This window comes from Podarcis melisellensis (genome assembly GCF_964234715.1).
Source record: "Podarcis melisellensis genome assembly, chromosome: 2".
In the NCBI taxonomy this organism is placed as follows: Eukaryota; Metazoa; Chordata; class Lepidosauria; order Squamata; family Lacertidae; genus Podarcis; species Podarcis melisellensis.
The window spans coordinates 2,881,496-2,899,723 of NC_138529.1; the positions used below are offsets into that span (position 1 = coordinate 2,881,496).

At 43.4% G+C, this 18,228-nt stretch overlaps 1 protein-coding gene across 3 annotated transcripts in view; it reads right to left on the reverse strand.

Annotated features, from left to right (window-relative positions):
• The window catches only part of COL5A3 (collagen type V alpha 3 chain), a 119,089-nt gene that overhangs the window by 13,488 nt on the left and 87,373 nt on the right, over positions 1-18,228 (reverse strand). For all 3 annotated transcript variants that reach the window (XM_081898090.1, XM_081898089.1, XM_081898091.1), the window contains 17 exons: positions 18,057-18,110; positions 16,668-16,775; positions 14,553-14,642; positions 13,532-13,585; positions 12,147-12,254; positions 10,311-10,418; positions 10,004-10,057; positions 9,759-9,812; positions 9,285-9,392; positions 8,252-8,305; positions 8,054-8,107; positions 6,273-6,326; positions 5,069-5,122; positions 4,699-4,806; positions 3,793-3,846; positions 3,346-3,399; positions 2,276-2,329 (listed from right to left, as the gene is read on the reverse strand). In XM_081898090.1, the coding sequence (XP_081754216.1) occupies positions 2,276-2,329; positions 3,346-3,399; positions 3,793-3,846; positions 4,699-4,806; positions 5,069-5,122; positions 6,273-6,326; positions 8,054-8,107; positions 8,252-8,305; positions 9,285-9,392; positions 9,759-9,812; positions 10,004-10,057; positions 10,311-10,418; positions 12,147-12,254; positions 13,532-13,585; positions 14,553-14,642; positions 16,668-16,775; positions 18,057-18,110 (1,224 nt within the window). The remainder of the gene's footprint in view (positions 1-2,275; positions 2,330-3,345; positions 3,400-3,792; positions 3,847-4,698; positions 4,807-5,068; positions 5,123-6,272; positions 6,327-8,053; positions 8,108-8,251; positions 8,306-9,284; positions 9,393-9,758; positions 9,813-10,003; positions 10,058-10,310; positions 10,419-12,146; positions 12,255-13,531; positions 13,586-14,552; positions 14,643-16,667; positions 16,776-18,056; positions 18,111-18,228) is intronic.

Consider the following 18,228-nt stretch of genomic DNA (forward strand, 5'->3'; position numbering starts at 1 on the left):
TATAGAATTTAAGAGGACTTCTAATACTGTTATGAATAGTAACGGAGAAAGCGGACATCCTTGTCTTGTCCCCTTTCGTATCTTTATATCCTCAGTTACCATATTATTTACAATCAATTTGGCCTTCTGTTCCGTATATATTGCCCTTACCCCATTAAGGAAGTCATTGCCTACATCCATAATTTCTAGGTTTCTCAGCATGAAGTTCCATATGACATTATCAAATGCCTTTTCGGCATCAATAAACATCATAATAACTTGTTTGTCAATCCTAACAGACAGGAATTCTAGCATGTTGATGATATTTCTTGTATTGTCTCTCATCTGTCGTCCTGGCAGAAATCCTGCCTGGTCCGTATGAATAATATCCGCTAAGACATTTTTTAACCTTCTTGCTAGGATTCCTGCAAATATCTTGTAGTCTATATTCAACAGCGAGATTGGCCTGTAGTTTTTAACTTGCGTTAAGTCCGCATCCTGTTTGGGGATAAGCGTGATATATGCTTCCCTCCAAGTTCCTGGAATTTCTCCTTTTTTTAAAATGTTATTCATAGTCTTTTTCAGGGGTCCCACCAGTATAGATTTCATTTCTTTATAGTAACCCGCAGTAAATCCATCTGGACCTGGTGCTTTACCCCTCTTTAGGTCTCCAATTATCTCCTCTATTTCCTCATTTTCAATTGGGGTATTTAATCTTTGTTTTCCTTCTGTTGGGATTTTTTGTCCCCCTTTCTCCTTCAGATATCTGTCTATCTTCCTCAAACTGGCTCTCTCTTGGTCTTTGTACAAATTTCTATAATAGTTAAGGAACTCGTTCCTGATTCCTTTGGGGTCAGTTCTTTCCTCACCATCTGTTATTATTTTGTTAATTGTCCCTTGCTCTTTCCTCTTTTTTGTTTGCCAGGCAAGCCATTTACCTGGCTTGTTCGCCAATTCGAAGTTTCTTTGCCTAAGTCTTTTAATGTTCCACTCTACCTCTCTGTTTAGTATTGTGGCAAACTGAGTTTGTAAAATTTTTATTTTTTCCTTTGTTTTTAGGCAATTGGGCTTTTGAACTAATTTTTGTTCGTTTTCCATTATCTGTCTTAAGATTTCCTCTTTATTCTTCTCTCTATTCCTGTTTTTGATTGCATTCTGTTGGATAAAAAACCCTCTTATTACCGCCTTACTTGCGTCCCAGATTATATTATCCTTTGTACCTTTGTCACAATTATCCTTAAAGTACTCTGATAATTTTTTCCTTGCCGTTTCCACCACCTTCTGATCATCTAACAGATAGTCTTTTAATCTCCATCTGAAGGTTTTTGTCTCTAAACTTTCCAATTCTATTTCTAATGGGTTGTGGTCTGATATTGTTTTCGGTCTAATTTCTATGGATTTAACTCTTGAACATAATTCTTTTGAAATCCAAATCTGATCTATTCGTGAAAGTGATTGGTTAGGTTCTGAATGAAAGGTGAATTGTTTTTCAAGCGGGTGTCTAAGACGCCAGATATCTACTAAACTACAGTTATCCACCATGGTGAAGAAGGATTTTGGTAATTTCCCTTCTTTGTTTACTCCATCTCTAAGTCTATCCATCTCCAACGAGACAACTGCGTTCATATCCCCCATTAGGATTATTTTTTGGTCTACATATTCCATTAGTTTTTCTTCTAGTCTTTTAAAGAATTCAGTTTTACTACCATTCGGGGCGTAGATCCCTACTACCATTATCCTTTCCCCTTGCCAATTGATATTAACCCCTATCATCCTCAAATATTTTATTGGGTAGCCAAAGGGAACTCAGCCCCTAGGAGTTGACTCCTATGCCAAACAGGCACCTTTGAATTTGACTGGCAGCCCCCCTACTCCTGGATAGATAACCACAAGTTCATGAGAGTCTTGCAAGTCCTGAATTAGGTGATAAATAAGTAAGTCATGTCAAGCAGAGAGCAACACAATGGCACCCCTATTGCCAGTGGGCTATTCAAGAAGGCTGCCACTATTTGGATTAGGAATCCTTAAATGCAGGTTGACCCTGAGGAGACAGGTCAACCTTCTGGTTAAAACCATGAGATGTAGGAGCATGCTGTTAAACAACACAGAAAACTGACAGCCCAAATCTCATGAGTGATTTCTTCAAAATCATGCTCCTGAGTTCAATGGAACAGCCTCAACCAAAAATTTAAATCCTTTGGCATTTATTTTGAAGGTGTAATCTATGTAAGTAATGTAAATGAGAATCTGCAGCTTCTTAGACTTCCCTCTCACTGGAAAGGCAGCCCCAACATACCCTCTTTCCTGGTGATCCAGGAGGACCTGGCTCCCCAGAAGCTCCAGGGGGTCCCTGAAAATAAAACAGAAAATCTCTTGTAAAATCAGCACAATCATGACATGGCAAGTCAGAAATAAACTCTAATGAGCTCAATGAGACTTACTCTCCAGCAAGTCCCATTGCCAGTGTCTATGGGAGTGCCACTGTGTGTAAGGGTACCAGAATGTGGAACTCTGCAGAGCAGGGTTCAAATCCCCCCCCCTCAGCCATGAAGCTCACAGGGTGACCTTGGGTCAGTCACCATCTCTTAGCTTAATCCAGGGGTAGTCAATCTTTTTATCCCTACTGCCCACTAATGCATCTTTCTTGATGGTGAAATTTTCCTACCACCCACCAGTGCTCAATGGAAGGAGGATTCAGCTTGTTCAATAGAACCCCCTACCACCCACCTAGAATCCTGAAACGCCCACTAGTGGGTGGTAGGGACCAGGTTGTCAACCCCTGGCTTAATCTACCTCACAGGGCTGTCGTGAAGATGAAATGAGGAGGAGGACAACCATATACACCACCTTGAGATCCTTGGACAATAAAGGTGGTACATAAATGTAATAATAAAAAAATTAAAAAGAATGACAATCAATTACCACATGAAATGATATTATTTGCCTTTATATTTGCACCAGCCCTAGGTAACAGTATCAAGCAGGTGTGGAAAAACTTTGGACCTCCAGATGTTGCTGGACTACAGTTCCCATCATCTCTAGCAAGCATAGCCAAGGGATGATGGGTATTGTAGTTCATCCACACATGGAGGGCCAAAGTATCCCCACACCTGGTATAGAGTGAAAAGAACTGCAAAGAGTGAAAGCTTCCTACATCACAGATGTTTAAACTCTTTGATGAATGTCAACTTATTGTGTTTCTTTGGGTGGAGTAACTATGAGGCAAACCAGTTTAACTATGCAGTGAAGCAATACTCAATGTATGCCACAAACTACAGACAGGTGCTGTTTGGCTACTGACCATAGGGATTTTTGAACAACATAACCAATGTAGGGTAATGATAAACTTATGTCTGCCATACTCACTGGAAGTCCAGGATCCCCTATATCACCTTTTTCACCAGAAACTCCATCCAGACCCTGAGCAGAAGAAGACAGAAGCAAATCAGAACCTATCGATTCTCACCTGGGAACAAGTTGCTTTAACTACAGAGAACTGCAACAAAATGTTGCAGCATTGAGTGCTCTAGTTCAGGGTTCCAGCCAGAAGTTCAGCCAGTCATGCCTTCTGTCAGGATGCACCATTCCCTCATCCCTCAGTTTTCCATTTTCGTTCCAACCAGCCAGCATTTTGTGGTCACCAAGCATGCTCAGATCTCCCCAAATGCCCCCCCCCAACATTTTGATATTTAAGTGCTGGAAACTGAGAAGTAATGTCTTCAAGACTTTTCTCATTCTCCCAATAAACTGGGATCCATCATCCAAAGCCAGATATCAAACATGCAGTGGCTCCTTTCAAATTCAGATACTCACTGGAGGACCGGGGTCTCCGGATGGGCCTGGGTCACCTGGGAATCCTATTGGACCCTGCAATGGAGGGACAGGAGTGGTGAATAGCAGACTACAAAAAGCACCAGTTCTCTAGAGAGGAAACCTAGAGAAGTCCGGATGGCACACAGGGGTGAATCTACCATGAAACGAATGGAGCTTAAGCTTGAGGGGCCCCAGAAACAACTATAGTCCACATTGCTTTAAAAGTATATCATGCATGTATATTATTCTGCGAACCACCCTGAGATCTTGTGATGAAGGGTGGTATATAAATTTGGTAGGTAAATAAAAATAAAATACATAACATTTCCCCAATTTTCATCCCCTCCATAACTTGAAATTTATAATGCATAGGAATTTTTTATCCACATCAGTGACTTTGACATGTAAGATAATCCAGTACAGCAATTTTAATCAAAATAAGACGCGTAGTCATTAATTTAAAATAAATAAACCCCTGTGGTGATCTGTTGTTGAACAACCTAACAGTGGTTACCTAGACCTTGTTGCTGGTTTCAAAGGGGCCCCCATAACAGTTCAAGTTTCAGGGCCCAGAAATGCAGGTCCGTCTCTGATTGCACAGTTCACTGGGTGATGGGTAAACATACATTCCTGCCTTGGATTGTTCTGCCTTGTGCCAGAGGTAAGAACAAACGGTTCTTTTGTCTCTTCTAGTATTGTTCCATGGCTCTTCTCTGAGTGTCTTTTGAAGCTATACTCTGCTCAATGGGCCTCTGTGGTGCCAGTTTCATTGGAATCTGTTATGACCATAGGACTGGGTGATCAGCAGGGCCAGGGAGTTTCGTTGCAGCTCTTTGGGAGCTAAACTGACACATCACTGAAGAAAGTAGCCCTTGCCATTTTTCAATTCCGAAGCCGACGACTCACCAGGTTCCCCTTGGCTCCATCCTCTCCAGGGGGGCCCTTCTTGCCAGGGGGCCCTGCAGCTCCAGATTGGCCAGAATCTCCTTTTTCACCAACATCACCCTTTACCCCCTGCAAATTCACACAGAGAGATGCCAATCAGATGGGGGTGGGATTTAGGATGGGAACAGACTTTGCAAAAGCAGCTTCTCATGCTGCTCTTTTAATCTTAGTAAAGAGAGACACATCTCTGCTAAGTGACTCAGCTCCAGTGATTTGTCCAGCCTTAACAGAAGTTAACAGCCTTAACAGAAGCAGACATACTCCAGGGGAGTTCCGGGGAGGGGTATTGCATCCCCCGCCCCCCATTTCTCTCCCAAACTCAGCAACTCACTTGCCGGCCTGGCTCCCCTGGAGGTCCAGGGTCTCCTGCTTCCCCTGCTTCACCCTAGAAAGGAGAAAGAAATGGAAATCTCAGTCCAGTCATGCTGCTCTCCAGTTCCAACCTGGAATGGCTTTTCAGAAAATGTGCACTGACATATTAAAATACCTCCATCAACACAATTTTAAAAAATGAAAAGACCCAAGGGCCTATTGACACCTTTTCTGGATGCTCCTTTTCCTATCTGATAGGGTTGTAAAGAAATATAGTCACAGAGCTAGCTATTCTATGAGCTGGTCTCTGCTAAGAGAAGGACGCATCTCTCAGGACTCATCCAGGGCTTATCTTGTCCAGCTAAAGCTGCTCCTGAGCACTCAATTAGAGCAAGCAGCAATTCGGATTTTTCCCAGATTGCCATTAGTTCTGATACTTCGCTATAAAGAGCAGGGCAAGGGAGGAAACCACTCAGACCCATGCCCAGAAAGTGTGGGTCAAGAGGGAAATGGCTCAGTTCCCATTTGTAGCCAGAATGACATGGAAGGAGATGTGATTTCTCTGATCTGTTTCAGAGGCATGATTTGGAAGGAGATTGCACTTGCATTCATGCAAAGGGAGATTCTTGTGTGACTCTGCAAACACAGCTTTCTGTCTCCAAACAAACATTCAAGAGTTGGGACTCTGGGATCAGGAGGACTATATCCTGAGGCAAGTTTCAGCCCGAGCGCCTCTCACTTTGTAAACTAAGCATGGCTCTTCTGAGAAGGTTTTCCCCTATCTCCCAGTTTAATTATGCACCTCATGACCCTCAATTTGCTCTATGATTTTCTCTCCACATGTCAGCATCTAATGCACACACATAAACAACACTGAAAGCCCCTTTAACACCTCCAGCTTTCAAACAGCTCCCATTTTGTGCCTTCCTAAAACTTACTGCATTTTCTCTGTCCTATTTAACCCACAGTTCCCTGCACCTGGCAAAATACTCTGCTGCTGGAGAGAAGAGCATATCTACATGTGCTGCTGGTGAAGAATCCAGTCATCTCCTTCCCTTACATATTGAAGGATGCCTTTCTTGTTGCTTCTACCCCCACTATGCAAGCATCCTAGAGAAAATCCCATGACTCTTCCAATGCTCTGCATCCTGCTTCCAATCCCTGGACTCACCACAAAGTGCAGAGAGCAGCCCTTATCCCCTAATATCTTGGCTTAGACTCACCTTTTCACCAACAGCACCTGGCTGTCCCAGCCCACCAGGTTGCCCCTGTGGGCCCTGGAATGAAAAGAGACGCATTAAGACAAAAGCACACCTTAGACTACCACAGTGGCCTCCCTCAACAAATCTTATCACCTGTGTGAACAGTTCAGGACTTTCCCCACCCAGTAATATTTAACCAAATATCTTCCATCCTGCAACTTAACTCATTCACTGTTAGCTTCCCCCTCGGACTTAGAGAAAATAACCAACACTTATTATCTTTAGCCCTTTTTCAATGTGATGATCAATATATGCAAAATATTTCCTAACCCTGATACTCCTCCCTATGCATGCATACATATAGAAGTTGGAATCATTTCATTCTTTGCAGACACTTCTGAGTCTGGGCACTTGCCTAAATGCTCTTGGAGGTCCTCGTGAGGTTACTTTACATGCTGTTTTATCCTATTTATCCTCAATGGTTGCAGCTAATGAGATCTACAGGGTATACTCTTCTGGTGGTATCATCTGTCCATCAAATGAGTACAGCATAGGCATGTGAAAAGACATTCTTGGTGGTAGCACCACAGGGAGTGGATTTTTATTTTTATTTATTAAATTTGCTTAGCAGTGCTACTGATAAAGGGGAAGGCTGATTTTTAAAAATCATTAATTATTACTATTAATTAATAATTATAACTATTACCTTGGCTATCATTTTATGCTGGGTTTATTGGCAAAGTTCACTAATCTGATTAAATTATTTGTTTGCTACCTTTAGATCCAGAGAACCTCCAAGAACCCATGTTGTATGGTTCTGTTTATTTTGCGGCTAGAGCTATTAGAATGATGGCATAAAAACCCAATCAGTAAATACCATGGTAGCCACCCACCACTTGATAATGGTTGAAGTTGTCATTATAACTTCATTTAATAGTCAATTACCACACATCATTACCATGTAGAGGATTACTCATGCTGTGATAAGGACATCATAACTATCATGTGAGCAGAACGTGGGACCTCCCCACAAGGAATCAATGCACTCAGAGCATAGGATCATAGAACTGTAGAGTTGGAAGGGGCCCTGAGAGTCATCTAGTCCAACCCCTTGCAATGTAGGAAGTTTTTGCCCAACGTAGGGCTCAATCCCACAACCCTGAGACTCAGAGACTTGTGCCCTCCCAACTGAGCTATCTACATCTCTGGCGTGGGACACAACAGGGGTAGATTGAGGTGGATACACGCTATGTTTTGCTTTATTATCTGTCCTGCCATTTTATGCAATCTATGAGGTTTTTGTTTTTTGTTTTTAAATCAAACAATCAATTCATAGTATTCCAACCACAGTGGTATCAGAAATCCTCACATCCTTCTCCTCAGCCCCTGAGCTCAGCCTCTTCAGAAAATCAGAAACAACAGAGTTCCATCCATCCAGCAAATTCTGGTCCTTATGCTGGTGCTCCCACCATTCCCCAGAGGAGGAACGCGTCCAGGAAGTGTCTATCCAGGGTGTTTCGATTGCTGAAGAGGCCCTTTTCCATTCCAGCTGGTCATTAAGAACTACAGTGTAACTTTAAGAATGCATGCCTGAGTTTCCTTGTTTTCCTCTGCTCTCCTCATCCCCCTTTCCTTTTATGTTGGGTCTTTTAGATTGCAAGCCTGGGGGGCGAGGACTGTTTTATTTTTAACCACTCTTATGCAAGCGGTTGTAGGAGTCCTATAGGCCAAAGAGTGGTGTCATAATGAATAATTAAATTCTGCCCCATCTTGCTTTATATAGATGAAAAAATGTTACTCACATCGCCCCCACTGGGACCCTGGGGGCCTCGGGGCCCTGGAGCTCCTGGTGGGCCCTAAAGAGAGGAGAGAGAGAGAGAGAGAGAGAGAGAGAGAGAGAGAGAGAGAGAGAGAGAGAGAGAGAGGGAGGGGATGAGATTCACAATGAGGCACAGGCAGATGACTCGCGGGCAGGTTTAGGTGAAGCAAATGACTCTTACCATTGGGCCAACATCGCCACTCTCGCCCTTCTCCCCTGGGGGCCCTGGCATCCCCTGTGAAGAAAGCACCCCCAACAAAGTAAGCAAGTGTAAAGCATTTCCACCATCCTGCTGACATTCCTCTAGTCTGGCTAGCAGGCACATATGAGAGTTCAAAAGCCATAATCTAAGTACTCAGAATTCAAATGTGAATGCTTAGTTTTAAATTTCAGAATTTATATCAGGGTTTTTCAATCTGGAGAGAAATTTCAAATTTGGTGGAGAGATGTGTGTGCCCGTGAATAGTTAAGGCCCTTGTGGTAAGATTCAACTGACTGAAATACTTTTTTTAAACACAGAAATTCAAATAAGAAATTTTGAAATGTTTACTATTGCAAATATAATTTTTTCAGCAATCCACAGTTGTGAAACCATTTATTTAACCCTCAACATTTAGAAAAACAAAATATTTTGAATTTCATGGAATTCACTGAATTTAAAATTTCAAACAGAAGTTTGCCTTAGCTTTAGTCACAGTCCCAAGTTCCCTACAAACCATTTCTAGATAGCCTTGAAACCTACTGAACAATATGGGATACAGAACTCCTCTTGCAGAAATACAATTTATTAAAAGTGCCAATACGAATGGAAGTAAAAAACTCTGTAGCTGCTGATAAGCTATTAAGATCAAGAATGTAATTGGGATCAAGATTAAGAATGTAATTGGATTAATTAAGACTTCGGAATCAAGATGAAATAAAATCATCTCACCTTGAAATCTAGCACACGGGAAGTCATACAAAATGTATAATTGGCTTTATAATTGATATATATTTGAATCTGAATTGTAATTTGAGATTGATAAAATGTGGTTTATATTGGATTTTAATAATAAAAAATTAATAAAAATTATTTACAAAAAAAGAGAAAGAAACCTACTGAACAAAGCTGGGGAAATCCCTGACTTTCATTCTCACTGCAGGAGCTCGCTTAAGAAGAAGCCCAGTTATTCCAAGGCACCCCCAATGAAATAGTTTCATGTTGTCTAACTCACTTGTAAGCCAGATGGGCCACTAACACCTGGGAATCCACGGGCTCCTTCATCTCCTTTCTGGCCAAACATGCCCTGCTGCCCTCGGCGCCCAGGCTCTCCATCCGCTCCCTGTTAGCAAGACACCATGTCAGGATTGCCACTGAAACAGAAACACCCTCCATCTCTCTTTAGTAGAGCCAAAAAGCTGGGATTACAGAAGTGGGAGGCATCGCACTCAGCCAAGCCTCTAGTCTTGAAGCATATGGTGATGTCCACTAACATCAATCAGAGCTGCTTAGAGGTCCTCTGTTGAGTAAGAAGTATTTTCATTTTGTTAAAAATAATTTTTAAAACTCTGTGACAGATGAAAGAAAATGGTGATATGGGAGGGTAGTTGAGCTGCGCCCAGAGGACTGTGAGAGGAGACAATCCTTTCTATGAAAGCTTTGGGAGTATATAGGCCAGTACAGATTTTGGAATGGAGTCAATACTTACTGCAGGGCCTGGATGTCCAATAGGACCCTGGATCCCAGTAGGTCCTGGGGGACCCTATAAGAAGAGAAAGAACATGAAACAGCAATGCTCTCCCTAGTTATTCATTCTCTCTCTTCTAGTTTCTTTCAAAAGATCTCCTTGGTCCAGCTAATAAAGAATCTATAAGCAATCATGGCAACACAGTTTAAGGGGTAGCAATGCTGGATAATACCCTGAAGTCTGCCAGCCACCTGCCTCAAACTCACCGCTTCTCCTTTGTCGCCCTTGCTTCCCTTTTGTCCTGGGCCACCCATCTCTCCCTGCAGAAAGAGGGAGAGCAGCATGAGAACATAGAGCATCACCATGGGAACCATTGCTGCAGAAACCATTGTCAAGCAAAACACATGCCCATTGAGTCACGTCTTGGCTGGAGAAACCAAGGTTGTGGAAATCATTGCTAGGGATAGCCAAGAATCTGTCGTCTAGGAAACAAAAACTGGTCTTTGTAGCTGTATGAACCCTGTGCAAGTTTTCCCTCTTCCTCCAAATTCTGGTGGAGTGCAGGCTGCCTACCTTATCACCATCTTCTCCAGCAAGTCCTGGTGGTCCAGCTGGGCCCGGCAGACCCAATGGGCCTGGGATTCCATCATGGCCAGATGGGCCCATTGGGCCTCGCTCACCCTGGGAAAGGGGAGATACAAATGAGGGCCGGAGGGGGGTAGGACAGAGAATGGCACTGGGGTAAGTACATGAACAGTCTTCTTCTTTGGTGATCACTTGTGGCTGAGTAAGATTGTCTTCCATGAACAGTCTTAACAGTGAGTCTGTAAGTGACTGTGGAAGCCAATTCTGGATCCACATGTCCTTCCACCATGGGGACATAGGTTTCCGGGCAGGAGCTGATCACAGTGAGGGTTTGCCTTTACCTTTATGAACAGTATCAGTAATATCACACAGAGGGCATGGAGACTAGTAGTTTACAGGGACCTTAAAATGTCTTGGGCTATGTCTGCTTCATCTGACTTTTTCATTACTAGCTCTAGTGAGCTCTATATGTAGCTTATGTAATTCACAGGGAATTGTTTGTCCTGATGAGCATTCCACTTTGACTTCTTTTTAAAAGTGCTGATGTTAGCAACCCATACAAGCAAATATTAACCTAAATGCACCTGTTTACCAATATAATTGGCCATTTGGACAGCTGTTTTACAACACCTTTCTCACTTTTTGACTTTGGCACCCACCTTTGCCTATAACCCCTTTCCCTTCGTTATTAACATTTATTATTTCCTTATTAACATTTTCCATTGGTAGCAGTGTGACACATCAAATCTCCATCACTGAACCTTGTTTCCTGTTCTCTTCCCCTTTGACACAACATTCAGATACACACTGAAACATCTTAATGTTCTCTTGAACTTATTTCTTCCTTTTTCTGTTTTACACAGCTCAGTCAGATTTGGAGTGGCTATCAAAGAAGTCTGTGTGCACATTTGTTGTTGCCTAAGAAACCCTAAACTCCCCATCCAAAAATTCAAACAATAGCCTATTCAATGTGAGAGGAAGGAATGCATTTATATCCAATCTTAGTCTTACTCAGACTGACTGAAACTGATGGGCACAACTAACTTGAGTCCATTAATTTCAATGGATCTATTATGAATAGGACTTAACTGGATATCAATTGATCACATGAAATGCTGCATATGACAAAAAGATGGGGGGATCTTTTTGAGAACTACCACAGGTGGCACTGGATAGGAACATACATTAAATATTTCAGATGGAAGAAGACCATGATAGGGAAAAGGATTACAGGAGGAGGATCTGGCTGAAAGATTCCTTTATGCTGCAAATAAAAAGCAGAGCTTAAGGTTCATCCCTGGAACCTGTGAAGCAGTAATAAAGACATGTGTCTATACAGAATGGCTTTTCTCTACCAATGCATGGCCAAAGACAACCTGAGACTGGGGGGTGAGGGGTGGCTAGGCTACTATATCATGGGGTCAGGCAGAGGCGCCCAGTTCCACCCAACGTTGGGGGGGGGGCTGTCATGTGCATGTATGACATCATGTGTGCTGCGACACACACACAAGGCCTGGCGAGGCTTGTCACTATTGCTGCGAGGCCCAAGCCCTCAATGTTGGGGAGGGCTCAGCCCCATCCCAACAGACTTTGGGGGCTGAATACACTTCAGCCCTATCAAGTTGGCAGGGTCAGGGGTGTGGCCTCCTGAATGGGTTGAGGCGTGGGCATAGCCAAGGGGAAGCAGGGAGGGGGAGCTACCCCCCTAAATCAATAAAAATGCATAGCTAACTGAGGTTCTGCCCACCCCCCATGGGTTGAATCATGAACTTTGCTTTTTGAGTGACTGGTCACTGATGGCATGGGAGTGTGACTGATACATACCGGTGCCCCTTTCTCCCCTGCTGGGCCAGGAGGTCCTTGGTTGCCCCCTCGCCCGGGTAGCCCAATACCCCCAGCTGCTCCCGAGGGGCCACGTTCACCAGGGGAACCCTGTTGGAAGAGAACAGATATACTGTATTTTTTGCACCATAACGCTCACTTTTTTCCTCCTAGAAAGTAAGGGGAAATGTCTGTGCGTGTTATGGAGGGAATGCCTACAGGTGGATCTGCTGAAGTCGTGAGCAGAGGATCCATGGTTCCCCTTCCTTCCCTCCTCTGTGGCTCGCTTTGAAACAGCAAAGTGGGAGAAGAGCCGCTGAGTGGGGAAGAGAGAGGGACAGAGAACCTGCTTCTTTAAAGGAGCAAAGCGGGAGAGGAGAGGAGCCGCTTACACTCGTGTAAGCGGCTCCTGTCCGGTTGGTTCCTTTAAAGCAAGCAGGCTCTCTGTCCCTCTCTCCTCCCCACTCAGCTCGCTAAATAGCAGCAAAGTTTTTCAGCTCGCTAAGCTGGGGGTGAGCGGGGAGGAGGGAGAAAAGCAGAGCCTGCTTGCTTTAAAGGAGCAAAGCAGGAGAGAGGAGCCTTCTCTCCTTATACCCCTCTTCTTCATTATTAGCAGCATCCTTCTCCACCCATCCCACGCGTGCTTCTTCTCCCCTTAAACCCCTCTTCTGCATTATTAGCAGCATCCTTCTCCACACACCCCAACCGTGCTCCTTGTCCCTTGAGTGCTTTTCCTTCCCTCTCCACTTAAAACGTGGTTACAAAGCACGGATCCACATGGATCCTCAGGATTTTTGCACTGGGTCACCCCAAATTCACTATCAGATCACATAGCATGTCCATGGCTACATCTTGCACCAAAAAAATCACGCACCCACTGTTGCCTGGGGCCGCAGTGGTGCAAAAACATGGGTTACAAAGCATGGATCCCCAGGATTTTTGCATTGGGCTACTCCAAACTCACTGTCAGATCACATGTCTGTGGCCACAGCATGAACCACAAAAATCATACATCCACTGTTTCGTTTAGAATATTTTCCCCCTTGTTTTCCTCCTCTAAAAACTACGTGCGTGTTATGGTCGGGTGCGTGTTATAGAGCGAAAAATACGGTATATACCCATCTCCTTTTTTGGAGTCCTCACTATTCTATGTCTCTTTCTGGAGGCAACGGTCATCATTACCAAACCAACACAGGCTGCAATGTCACTTCCAAGCATTCCAGGTCAGACAAATGCTTCCCTATCACAGCCCTCCCCAGCCTAGATGGCACCATGTCAGGAAGGCTGCTCTACCTCATCAACAGTCGACACTACTGTGCCCCCCAGACCACATATTTGAGGACTCCTGTCTTCCTTTTAAGCCCCAGAGGAAATGCCAGCCTACTTACTGTGGGGCCTTGAGGACCAGGGGGCCCTTCAGCCCCCTTCAACCCACTTGGTCCCTGTGGAGGAAACAAAACAATCATTTAGGGAGGGTTCAGAATTGTTCATCTTTTTGAGACCTGAAGTGAATGGATGCAGTTTCTGTGGCAGAGTACATCCTCCGCACACAGAACGTCCCAGATTCCATCCCCAGCCATTTCCATTTAGGGCTGGGAACAATCAATATAAACAATACTTAGTTAGATGGGTCCATGACCTGAATCAGTCTAAAGCAGCTTCCTTTGTTTTGGTTTCTTGCAAAAATTGATTTAGGATGAAAAGTCAGATTGGTTGCAGGAAATCTTGGGCAAGGGAGTTCCTCCTCTAGGGTCAGAGGGAAAGAATAACTAACAGACCCAAGCCAAGGTTTAGCTAACTTCACCCCAAATGTGAAAGCAGGAATGTGCCTCTAGCAGAGTAAAAACAAAATGCATTTCTATTTGTGCTTCTGCTTCATTTCTAGGTTCATACACTATGGCAGGTGTTCTCCAGATGTTGTTGAGACTCCAGCTTCCATCAGTTCCAGTCAGCATGGCCAAGAGTGAAGGGGGGTGGGAGCTGCAGCAACATCTGGAGGGCATAATATTGGCTACTTCTGCACTATATAGGGTAAGTCTCTCACCAGAGGGTGCCGTATGCCAAAAAGGGTGACTGAAGGGTGATATGAAAGTAGCTCTAAGAAATAAAGGAAGCTGGTGGGCTAAGTGCTACACCTTCCTCAAATGTGGGCATGATCTCTATGTGTGCAGATTGCTTGAGCTTGATTTGGGGAGGGGTGTGTAGGCAGCATTTAGAAGGGGGGAGGGCTGCATTGAAAACTTCATAATTTGAGGCTCTTAGTTTAAGGAGGAAGGTGAGAAGTGAGAGACACACATAAACTTTTTGCAGGATATGCCAAAGCTGCAGCTTCTGCTCCATATCCAATGGAGTAACACCCCTCCCCCCCCCCCACACCAGTCCCTTCTCACCCATGTGACAAACACTTACAGTCTCCCCAGCAGGACCTCGAGCCCCAGTGAAGCCTTTCATTCCAGGAGGGCCATTTTTGCCTGGGATGCCACTAGGTCCAGGATCACCCTAGAAAAAAAGCCTGGTTAATATGCAGGGAGAAGGAAAGAGGTACAAAATCTTGGGAGAAAAATTATGCCCTCTTTGTCCATCTGCATGGGAAATACTTCTGTCCATATTGATATGGGCTGGTTTAGTTTTCCCTGCTGGACTTTAGACCATAAAGGATATCAGATGTCTTCATGCATGTGTACTTTGCACACAGTCTCATTGCATTGGATTTTGAAGATTTCAGGCTGCAGAAATAAATTGTTAGTTCCCATGTAGGCTATTACCGAAATGCTGAAACTATATATATATATATATAACCCAGATGCAACACTTTTGCAACATACATGAAAAAGATCCATTGACAGTAACATGGATGTCCATGTTGAGACTACATGAAAGAACTCTGCATGAATGAACAATCCAAATTTCAACAGGGATTCTATTACAGACAGAATTTGGCAGTGTGACAATTCCTGTATTATGATGAAAACCAACAGCTCCCTCTTGAGTGTCTGTGATTTGATACCCCTCTGGTGGTCCCTGAGTAGATATACACCCTTGTCTTTATCTTCATTGCACATTTTCATCTTCAATTCCTTGTTTACAATAATGTATTAAAGAGGCAGAAGCAGTCTCTGTGTAATTTTTGTATGGATGCTTGCATGAGAGATGGAGATTTCCTAGTTGTTGATCCAAACACCAATCTAACTTTGTAAAAAGATCAACTTTTACTGGTTTCAGATTTCCATAAATATGCAAGCTTCACCCTCACTTCCCCTTGGAACCATCCAAACAGATGACCAAATCTGGTGTTCCGCTCTCTCAGAACCTCTCTTCGCCAAGGAATTCTGCACATATTATGAAACCAAATATTTTGCTCAAGAAGTTACATTTAACTATTTAAATTAGAATACCTTTAGATTTGCAAGTGTGTGCATGTGATTGTTGGCTCCCCCCCCTTACTTTCCCCCCTTTCTCTAAATAAGCCTTCTTTAAATGCATTGACCTTGGTGCTGAAATGATTTTCTCTGGAATTCCTTACTAAAATCTTCCCCACATGCTGCTCTGTGAAGCAGTTGTTAAGCAACCTTCCCATGTTGTAAATATATTTAACACTCTTTTATGTTCTGTGTCCTCTGAACTTTGGGATGGTAAATCCAAAGCTCCTTACAGTTTAGTATTTCTAGAGCTGGACCTAAAGTGAGAGGTTCCTATCAGTTTGGGATAGAAATCCTCCAAAATAGCTGGCAGCTGAGCTGTCTTCAGGCTAGGATCAGAGTTTGGTAGCATCTTTGCCCAGATTCATCTTTCTCTTTTTGGTGGGTGGTATTAAAAAGGGAAAGTTCCCCCCCCATTTGTCATGAGCAGAAAGACATTACTCCAACCCAACACAGGGGAGAGATGGCAGGGAGCTGCCCTCCCTATTCTTGAAGAAATTATCTTCTGCACCATGACAGGAGCTTCCTGTGTAATGTCTTCGATTAACAATTGAAAAGATGAAGGTAATAATATGTACATTCGATATCAGAAATTATAAATGCACCGTGAGTTGGTGGGAAGACTATCACACATTAGTAAGAAGGTTGAACAAAAGAGACTGTATAAGATTGAGTCTATTTTTATTTGTATATTTACATAAGATTACTTAAACAATTTCATTTTTTGTTTATATGTTTGTTTTTGTTATGTATGAAACTTAATAAAGCATGGAAAACTTAAAAAAAAATAGGAAGAACTTTCTGACAGTCAGAGCTGTTCAACAGTGGATCAGGAGGTTGTGGACTCTCCTTCCTTGGAGGTTTTTAAGCAGAGGTTGGATGGCCATCTCCCATGGATGCTTTAGTCGAGAATCCTGCATTGCAGGGGGTTGGACTAGGTACAATTCTATGATTCCATGAAATCCCAGCCTTCATAAATTAATTTAAATTAGCAGTAGGCATTAAAAGATCAGCCTATTTCTTGTTTGTGTCACATCTGATGTGTTAATTCACAAGTTTCTTACAGTTTGTTATTATGACACACATTTCCCAGGTGAGCACTCACCTTGGCACCTTCCCTTCCAGCGGCACCTGGCAACCCTTGTTCTCCAGGGGGACCGGGGGAGCCTGGGTGGCCTCTCTCTCCCATGGGACCAGTTTCTCCAGAGTTTCCCTGTGGTACGGAGAAGATATACCACTGGAGAGCAGTTTGGGAGCAAAAACCAGCAGAGACTGCCTGGAGGCACTGGGACAACTGGTGACAGATTTTGCTGGTTCCTAGTTCCCGGTAGGCCTCATGAGACACCACAGTGAGAATGTATCGCACAATGCAGCTACAAGCAGGGCATGATAAAAGATTGCCCCTTCCCACCCAACCACTTCTTTCCTGCACCCGTGATTATGTCAGCTGTGCATGGAGGGTTTTGCTGCTGCTGCTGCTATTGTTGAAAATTATCATGGTTGACAGCCTTGGATAATTCAGTTCCTACATGAATTCTCTGACCTGTCCCCCAGCCCAAGTCATGTACATTAGTGTCCATCATCACATTTTGTGGGTATTGCTGTTAACTATGAGCTGCCTGAAGAAGTATTTCTGTCCCTGTATTCTGAACCTATTTCCAATCAATGACTATGAGTATTGATAGAGCAAGGGAGTATGCAATTTCTCTCTGATCACTATAAATCTTGATTGTGTCTTTCCCATTTTTTCTTCTGAACTAAAAAGCCTTGACCCCTTAAAAGGAAAACAGGGAATAAATAGTTCTACCACACTCTGTTTGCAAACATCTTGCGTGGTATCTAACTATCTCCTGGTCGAGATTGATGGCTGAACTGGATAGATCTGCAGCCTACTTTATTCCAATCAAGCAAGACAATTATTATCCTCTTACAGTTGTGAGAAGCTACAAGGCACTGGTGTGTATGTGTGTGTCAAACCAGAGTCTCCAACACCTTTCCTCTTGCGCTTGCCAGATTCCAGTTCCTCAGACCAGACCTTATGAATAAAGAAAGTCAGCTGACCTCCCAGCTTGAATATCTTCAGGTGATTTAACAAGACTATTGGGACACACTGACTCCTGCAGCTAAACCAGTTGCTCAGTTTGAGCAACATATCCCTGAACAACCAGCAGATTCCTAGCCTCCTTAAACTGATGCCTGATACCTGATCCTTCCCTGCCATGGATCAGCTTTCTAACATTCAGCACTTTTTATCCTTATCTGCCTGTGCCTAAACTGGACCCAGCTGCAGCCTGACTCAGAGCAAGGCCAAGGCCTGACAGAATCTGCCCTGTGCACAGGATCACACAAAGGAGGTTCTAGACCCCACAGTGAAGTTTTGAACCCCTCATCTCTAGTCAGGCACCACCATCTGTTCTTCATCTGGTGGCTACTGACTCTGATATCTTTTGTTGTTTTGACTGTGATCATGAGAACTAAAGCTTTTCTTCCTTACCTGTGGTCCCACAACTCCAGCAGGTCCTGGTGGGCCAGTTTTGCCATGAAATCCCTAACAAATAATAATAATAATAATAATAGTAGTAGTAGTAGTAGTAGTAATAATAATAATAATAATAATAATAATAATAATAATAATAAATAATAAATATATCCCACCCATCTGGCTG